Here is a 9324-nt window from a genome sequence, read left to right on the forward strand (position 1 = left end):
AGGACTTGCTCTAGGAAGAAGCAATGTGTCACACACACTGTATAGTCTTTGTGGTGTCGTCGTTCACACACACAGAAGCACGTCTCCTTTTTTCAGCCTTGTCAGGTATCACACTTATATTTTGAAGGAACCCACATGTCAGAGACCCTATCTGGGCCAAATGCAAACGGAGGCTTGATAGTTGAGGCTGCCCTGGCCCTGTAGCCTTCAGAGGACCTGGAGACTGTTCTCTCCCTCTGTTGCCCCTCTATCCGTGGCCCCTCCATCTCCAGAGCCTCCAGCCTCTGTCCCATCAGCAGCCCTGAGGCCGCCCGGGCCCCTCCGGCAGCCCTGCAGTTGAACAGTTTTGTGGGTCTTTTTTGTTACTGTGGAATGAGCGTTATGTCAGGCATGCCTACACTAATGCCCAGGGGCTCTGCTTGTGGGGCGGCCCCTGACAAAGCAGCAGAACAGAGGCAGTTCCCACGTGTCTGCACCCCTCTCGCCTCACCCTCCGCCCCAGCCTCATCCCCAGCCCCAGCCCCTCCATCACGGCCCCAGCACCAGCCTCATCCCTAGCCCCCTATATCATGGCCTTTGCCCCAGCCCCTGCCTCAACCCCTGCCCTAAACCCAGAGCCCCAGGCTCAGCCCCAGCACTAGTCCCAGCCACAGAGCCCAGCCCCGGCCTCGTTCGCAGCGCCCCAGCCTCTTCCACAGTCCCAGAGCCTCAGTAGTTCTTCTTTATTAGCTCTGTTGTGCTTCGAGCGCGGCCGGCCTGCCGCTTCGCCAAAGGAAGTCTTTATACGTGGTCACAAAGCTCACCAAATTCAATTATTCTGGAAAGGGTGAGCCGTGTTTCCAGAGCCTAGAGGTTATTCACATGCGCCTGAACCCCTCTGCTGTTCTGCTTCTCCCAGTGTTTTCATTATCACCGCTCTTTTCTCTTCTCCTCTGGTGAAAAGGGGAGGTTACCAACGTGCCATTGTTTCAGCCCGTGTCACTTTGCCTGTGTGGTTTGTGTGTTCTGTTTCCTGAGAGAACAATGCGTTTGCCCGTCTCCTTCCATACAATCCCTGTTCAGACAACAAGCCATTGTGCTCCGTGAAACTTAAGCGTTTTTTTTTTTTACTCCAAAACGGCACACTCTTTGAAATGTGCTTTTGTTCCGTGGTCGTTGCTTATACAGACCAGGATCCCCTGCGTTCTCCTGTCAGCCTACCAACCTGCCCAGAGCTCACATGTAGAAATGCATCTAAACATGGATGTACTATGTGTCTGGGCGTACGATAGAATAGTGTACTTGGATAGTATAGTGTAGAATAGTGTCTTGCCTACTGACCTGCCCAGTGTTCACATGTAGAATGTATGCTTGTCTGGATGTGCCGTCTGTATACGTTTGGGGCATCCGGCCTGAAGGAGTGAGAGCCAGCTGAGCCAATGTGCTCATTAGGCCTGAACGTAGTGGTAGAGTTTAGTAGTGTAGTGATGTAGTATAGTAGAATGGTGTAGTATAGGGTTGTACAGTGCAGTGGTGTAAAATAGCATGGTTGTATGGTATAGAATAGTGTAGTTGTGTCGTATAGTGTTATGATACAGTGCAGTGTTGGAGTGGTGTGGATTCATATAATAATGTGGTATAGAAAAGTATATTGTAGGATAGGATAGTATAGTGAAGTGTATGGTGTAGAGGAGTGAAGTGTATGGTGTAGTATAGTGAAGTGTATGGTGTAGTATAGTGAAGTGCAGATGTAGTCATGCAGGAAGTCTGTTATGAGGCCGGTAAACAGGCAGCTCCTCCCATTCCCGTCTGCACAGTAGTTGTTCCTGTGTTCTTTACACACGCGTTAAACCGAGGTTTTTTTTACAAGAAAGAAATTCTACGGCTCGTAACGAAGGATGTCATCCTTTTTCTTAAACTCAGACGGGCCTGTCTGGGCTACCCCCCCCCCCCCCTCCCCCAGACTGCCACCCCACCCTCCTAGACTGCCACCCCACCCTCACCCTCCACCCCAAGAGATGAGACGCCATCTAAATGTGTGCGTCACACAGGGAGACGGCTCGGTCAGGCAGCCGGGCTACTTATAGGAGTCCTATTTTCATCAGATTCTGCTCATAACGGGGTCTGGGGATGTCAGACGCTGCCTGGCCTCTCCACTCCCAGCTGCTCCAGGGTCTGAAACGCTGCACCCAGCCTCCTGACTCCCTCTCTCTCCCAGCCCCGGCGCACATAAATGACATTCCTCCCAAAGTTGTTTTCACGTTTCTTTTTTAACCCAGAATGGAATTTTTAGACCAACACTTGTGGCCTTCTTCTTTCCCCGGAGGTTGTGTCTGTCAGGCCCTGTGGAGCGAGGCTTGTCCCGCATATTTCTGTCTGAACCCGACCCGAGTCCGAGAGAATATAGTAACCGAGCTCGACCCGAACGCGACAGGCGTTCTTTTTATTAATGTCCGAAACAAACCCGAGTCAGACGCAGTTGATGCGAGCTGAGGCACCGCGTTTGACTCACAGACCGTAGTTCCATCATTTAAATTCATTGTTTACTCTATAATTCTTGTGAAAGAAAAGTTTAATCGCTATGTCAAGTAGGCTATCCCAGCTGACGTGACCAAAACAGGCAACTTCAAACAGGAAGCATACCCAAAACCCCGACATGTAGTTCCAACAGGTCCCATCGGGATCAGGTCTGGTAGCCCTCCTCTACTCTTGAGAGGCGCTAACAGTAAAATCTGGAATGAGGGAGAAACCGGACAGTTATTTCTGGTGTGTTACAGTTTAAAATGGGCCGTACAGTATTTAGCATTCAGCCCTCATGCCCATCTATGACAGCGTCTATCTTGGTGTCGCCACATTTGTTGTGGGTTTTTTTGGGTGTCAACACATGCGATGCTAGTTATTCAGAGGTCAAGTCCTCCTCCTTATTGTGGACCTCAGCATCAGCAGCTTGCTGTCTGAGATGGAGTCCACCATCTGCATCTCTCATTACATCCGCGAGCATGAGACCTCAACTCCTTCCATCCTTGTTAAAGGATCTTGCCTGTTGTGTGAGGCGAGGGTAGCCCGTGCAGTGAAACCTGGCGCTGCGCGCGTTTGTGTGCCACTGGTAAACGTTCCCGACCTGAACTGTGGTCATAACGTGAACCCAGTCGGGATGTGAAGTGCTCTAACAGAGCTGTATGGGACGGTTTGCCCAACAGAAGCCACGCCCCAAATCCATGGCAACCATGTCTAGCCTGTACTCCCACGCGACCAAGACAGACCGCACCGTGCCATGGCGACAAGTAGTCTAAATGAACAGAGTGGATGAATTAAGGCTGTAAAAAGAGCGCCAATAAAGTTATACAGACCTGATCGACTGGCGTGGCAGTCAACAGGGACAGGAGCTCCTTTCAATTTTTATTAGCTGTTTAAAAACATGTGGCCTGTTAAAGACTTGAGAGCTGTTACTGTGATCTGGCGGCCCCTGGGGACTGGGGGGTGGGGGGGCGGGGGGGGGGGGGGGGCACGGTGTCCCAAATCCACAGCATTAAAACACAACCTCCCGCCTCCTATAATTAAGTTTAACTGGGAATATTATTTTTAGGGGCAGCATTCCGTATGAGGAATGCCTCGGCCTGTTCTTTGGAGCATCTTAATTTGCAGCCGGAATGCAGCTCCGGGCCTTTGTTGTCGACGAGGCCAGCGAGGACTGAGGAGTGGTGGGGATGGAGATGCAGACGAGGCCTCGCGGCCCAGACTCTAGTTTCACATGCCTTTCCCATGCCCCGGGCCCCAGGCACCCAGAGGAGGCCCCCCGCTGCAGATAGAAATACCCTCTCGGAAAAACCAAAGACAGCATGCAGCACAGATTATTATAGAATTAGCAAATGTCTCTCGTCGTTAGCGCGTATGCGTTGGGCTGAAATGGGGAGCATTATTAGCTCCCACACTCCAAATCCAACAGCGGTGTGGTCACCCTTATAGAATGGCATTCTCGCAGGCTGGGGTGGAAGAGCACATCCACGAATACTCGTATAGGACTATTATCATCGCACATGCAGCTAGAACAGCATGGAGGTTTACTGATAGTGACTCACTGCGTACCATTGCATGTGGATGTTTTAGAAAAGGATTGCTGTGTGCCTCTTTATGACGCCAGACTATCTTGTCTGTGCGGCCTTGAACTGTGGAGATGCTTTCGAATCTCAGGAGGGCACCATGACCCAGGTTTTTCTTTCTTCCCTTGGGGTATTTTCGTGTAGCTTAACTCAGTTCTACTTTTGGCCCGACTGGTTTCCTCACTGGCTTGCGAGGCCCAGGTGTCGCCATATATTGCAGGAGTGGCTGCTGGTATCGTCAGCCTCTTCGGTTGACCGTTATTGAGATGGCGTTCGGACTAGGTCTAGATCCATGTTTGTGAGTTCGAGTGGGCTAAGACTTCCTCTCAGGATGTGGGCGGAGTTCTGTCTCGGTGGAGCACTGTAATGTTTCTGTCTCTCTCACTCTCTGTGGAAAGAAGGTTTTTTGATTTGCCCAGGTTCGAAGTCCCATCCCCTCCTCTCCTCTCTGCCTTCACCTCACCTCCTCCTCGCTCCTCTCCTCCCCCTACTTACCCCCCCCCCCTCTCCTCTCTTCTCCTCTCCACGGTGGTTAAACAGCCTTCCAAGACATGACTTGGCAAAGCTGGGGCTGCTGTCACAAGACTGCGTAACAAACCAAACATTCAGACTTTCTCTTCCTCAGATGTGTGTGAGAGCCCAGCTCCTCTCCCCTCCTCTCCCCCTCTGGGGGCTTGTGAGAAGGGCAGCTCAATACCGCTCTGTCTTGCTGCCCTGATGTCACACTGCTCGCTTCCCCAGAGTCACTCGTGTTTTGATTCTCCGGTTTTATGGCTGCTGTGTGACACCAACCCAACATGTTAGGCTGAGGTTGTGGTTCATGACTACACGTCGCCCCATCCGGGCCGGCAGGCAGCGAACGAACTCCTAGTGGATGGAATGGGACATTGGACAGACTTCAATTGACAAGGGGCCTGTCGCGCGTTTCAAACGCACTCCACAAATTTGTTCTCCGTGTTTGCTTGTCTTGCGTGCGCCATAAAATGGATTGCGTTTCTACATGTGTCCCGTCCACATAGTTGGTTCTTTACTTTGGGTGAAAACATACATTTAAATCCTACGTTAAACAAGGGGTGCCGTGGTGGAAATCCATGCAGTGTTTACTCTCTCAGGATAAAGGACTTATGCGGTGGAGCCATTTGTTTGCTTTTGTCAAACACTCAGGGAGCCGACTGGCAGTGCGCTAGTGTTGGTCTTGTCTCTTCAGATCCATTTACATGTCCAGAATACCTCTTAACACCCACTTCAAATGGAAAAAGGAGCCAGCTGTGTGGCTCGCTGTCCCCGTTGTGATGGTCTGCTCTGCGGGGGCTTGCAGGTGTGGTGTCCAGGGTCAATTGTGTGCCCTGGTACGTGTCTGGACCAGGATACTGGGGACCACAGCTCGTAGCGAAGCTGTATATGTGTGTCCTCCTGCTTGGTGCCGAACCTCTCTCTCTTTCTCTCTCGTTCTGTCTCTCCAAATGTTTCTCTTTCTGTTTCTGTCTGTCTGTTTCTCTGTCTCTCTTTAGCTACCTCTCTCTGTCTGCCTCTCTGTCTGCCTCTCTGCCCCTCTCTCTCCTTCTATCCTCTCTTCCTCCCCCGGTCTCTTCTGGAATGTGGTGAAGGGAACGAGGGCGAGAGACCTCTGTTGTGTGCATGCAACACCAGGAACAAGCCTGCTCCTCTCCCTGCATTGTGAGCATACTGCGGACGAAGGGGTTAACCACCCTAGCCCTCGTGTCTAGCCTGATGGATGGTTGTCAGTCAGACGTTACTCATTCCTGTCATCAGAACATAACGTATGGAGACAGATCGGCTCACGTCTAAACTCTGAATCACCACGGAAGGAGTAGTGCTGCGAGTGATGAGTCTGGTTTACCGGGCGATTAGCTGTGTTGGGGTTAGATGTTTGACAGGTTTATGTTAGACGAGCACAAGATGTGGTGCTTCATGTTCTTCAGCTGTCCTCCAGACAAGGGCAAAATAGTCAATCACACATTGGGGGAGACAGCTGTGGGACTTTCTGTGTTGGCACATACACACTTTATTTTTAATTTTGTATCTAAATAAAATAAGTCGGAGTCCGATGTTTGTAATTGTATAACACAAGCTGTATATTGCAATCGAAATTTGCACAAATTCTAGTGAAATTCACCTAGTCGTTGTCTAAGGGATTATGTTAGCCAAATACTGGATATTTACCATCCATAAATATGTGCCAAATGTCTGTCTGATTTTGTGCTCCTAACTCACTCATTGACGGTGCACAAGAGTACAAAGGTATAGGGAAAACATGACATAATCATACAGTAACAGTATGATCACATATTGGGGGGGGACGTGTGCCCCTGTCCCCCCATAGAATTACGCCACTGCCTCCAGAAGACAAACAGCCTGATCTTACACAGTGCAATAATCTGACAATTGTTCTGGGGACCTCACAATGCATGTGGTAGACAAGAGAGCGACAGTTATCTGTGACACTGTCTTTTAGCTTCATGAGAGGAAGACTAGGTCTAATGTTTACAGTGGTGAAGGGAACAAAGAAGCATTTTAATGTTGCATGATCTCATGTCATGTAGCCCAATTAGTTGTGTCGTTAGGTTCGAAAGTTTGGCTTCTCTGAATAAAGAGACTTGTCTTGGACCGTAAAACTATTAGTAAGCCTTATTAATGTCAAGACTTTTACCTCAGGAATAAATTACGACCTTTCATGCCAGCCAAACAGTTCCTTCAGCGTGGGAAATCTCATTTGCAAGTGCTCATGTGTTTGAGAGCAACCAAAGCTTTTTTTGAGAATTCCAAATAAATAAAAATACTGCAAACTATTAAACACAAAAACTGAATAACCCCACTCCTTCCCCCTTAAACCTCCCAGCCCGACACTACAATCCACTTAGTCTTCACCTCCAACTATGTCACCCTCCCTCTGGTCCTAAGCTGTAGGACTCCTAATATGCATGCCTGCCTTCAAACTAGATCAGCTGGCTGTCTTCACAGCCAGAGCAGGAAGACACTAGACAGCTGATGAGGCCTTAGGCCTAACCACTCCTGCACGAATCAGTTAGGAGACAATCTGACAGACTCGGGAAGGGAGGGGTGTGTGTGTGTGTGTGTGCGCACCATGCCACAGTCCCAGTACTAACAGACTGCTTCTGGTCTGCTTGTGTGCTGTGTTTACCTTTTTACATGCTTTTAATTCCATCAACCTTCCCCCATCCCCCCTCGCCATTGACAGTCTTCTCGGTAATTGAGAATGTGTATCGTGGAGATGATAAAGTGCTGTTGTGATGTAGGGAATGTTTGTGAACGTCTTCTCCACACGCCAAACTTTGCCCCGTCTAACCCCGGACTGAGCACAACTGCAGACTGGGAATGACAGAACGTGCATTCATTGTGGTTCTCAAGGAATTTTCTGGATTTTTGAGATGCCTCTGTGTGTGTGTGTGTGTGTGTGTGTGTTTTCTTTCTTTTTCTCTCCCCTGTAATTTTACCCTCACTGCAAGATAAGAATGTGTTTTTGCCAATATCCGGGTACATGACCTCTTAAATGACAAGTACACCTTTTCTCAATTCTGAGTGCATATTACTGTCATTGTCACTAATACAATAGGTGGGATTACCCAACTACAAAAATGTTTATCACAGGAGCTTAGCGTGTGATGTATTTCCATTGAGCATACCTTTCAATGTCCCAAAAGCACACAGACAGACTGCAGGATTCGAACCTGGGACCTCTGGGACCTGCAGTCGAGCACCTGAGCTCTCCAACCCAACAGCCACTCAGAACCTGGCGGTGCGGGCGTGGGCGTGAGGTGTGTGTGTGTAGTGTACCAGTCGTGACCCGGTTCTCTGCTCCTCAGGATCACCAAGCCCCTGACCTTTGCTGACTGTGTGGGTGACGAGCTGCCGTTGGGCTGGGAGGTGGTGTACGATCAGCAGGTGGGCGTGTACTACATCGACCACATCAACAGTAAGTGCCCCGCCACGCAGGAAGGAGGGAAGGTAGAGTGTCCAAACGCAGGAAGTGGTACGCAAGTAGGGAGCGCCGCACTGTAGGACTACGAGTAGGAAAGCAGAGTTTTGACTGGTGTTCTCGAATATCAACTAGAATCTTCTTTGTCCCCTCCTGTATCTGGCCTGTGACCCTGGATGGGCTAAGAACCTTGGACTGTGTATCGGATAGAGGGGGGGGGGGGGGGGATGGGATTCTGGCAAAGACACAAGTCTTTGACAGCAAACCACAGATAGCCCAAATAGACACGGAGCTTGTCATCTCTGACCAGATCTCCACTGTCCTCCACCTGGCCCCTTTTAAGGGAAGCGCACAGAACCTCTGGAATGTGTAGATCATGTGACGCGCTGGCCCGTGTGACCTTGCGGCAGACCACACGCTCTGACGCATGGCGAGTCACAGTTCCAGCAGGAGGCCCGGATCACCACAGTCTGACCTCACCTCCCTTACAGATACATTTCTGTTCCCGATTGACAACATTTCAAATGATTATAAATGTAAGACTGCTGTCCAGTGAGCTGTTTCACCAGCAGCTGTGACATTGGCTTTGTTTGGAGCGCCTGGCCGTGTTCATTCATGGCTTTTGCCGTAAGTTTGTAGTGTTGCTGCTCCGGAACCCAGGCTCCGTACTTCCTGTCCCCACCCGCGTCTCAGACGTGAGCTCACCGGCGGAGCGGCAGCTGATTGGCTGAGCCGCTCCTCCTCCCAGAACCCTCCACTGCACGCTCTGCTCCGTTGAGAATTAGAGAAACAAGTTCTACTCTCACGAGTCCACAGGAGCGCCGAAACATCGGGGCGAGTTTGTTATTGTTACTGACCTATACACGCAAGAAGAGCAGTAGGTGTGTGTTTATGAAATAATTCTGCTGTGGGCTGGCATCAACAGCCTGCATGTGATAACTGCTGCTGATATATCCCCCCCCCCCCCCCCCTTCATCCTCTAATCTTCCCCCTGGTCTCCTTTCCCCTTCGCCTTCCCCCCCAGAAGTCACCCAGATTGAGAACCCGAGGACCCAATGGCGCCAGGAGCAGGAGCGCATGCTGAAGGAGTACCTGGTGGTGGCCCAGGAGGCCCTCAGCGCCAAGAAGGAGATGTACCTGATCAAGCAGCAGCGCCTGGAGCTGGCCCAGCACCAGCTGCTGCTCCTCCAGCAGCTCTGCCAGGAGGACGGCCTGGAGCCCCCCAGCGGTAACGCAAGCCCCTCCTCTTCCTGCTACCACCCTCACAGGCCCCTCCTCTTCCTGCTA

The 9324-nt window shown here is 50.7% G+C and overlaps 1 protein-coding gene across 4 annotated transcripts in view; it reads left to right on the forward strand.

Moving 5' to 3' along the window:
* wwc3 (WWC family member 3) overlaps window positions 1–9324 on the forward strand; it is a 31587-nt gene that overhangs the window by 2217 nt on the left and 20046 nt on the right. For all 4 annotated transcript variants that reach the window (XM_084676226.1, XM_084676228.1, XM_084676227.1 and 1 more), the window contains exons 2-3: window positions 7925–8034; window positions 9062–9265. In XM_084676226.1, the coding sequence (XP_084532352.1) occupies window positions 7925–8034; window positions 9062–9265 (314 nt within the window). The remainder of the gene's footprint in view (window positions 1–7924; window positions 8035–9061; window positions 9266–9324) is intronic.

This window comes from Hypomesus nipponensis, chromosome 16 (genome assembly GCF_054491055.1).
Source record: "Hypomesus nipponensis isolate SF chromosome 16, ASM5449105v1, whole genome shotgun sequence".
Lineage (NCBI taxonomy): Eukaryota > Metazoa > Chordata > Actinopteri > Osmeriformes > Osmeridae > Hypomesus > Hypomesus nipponensis.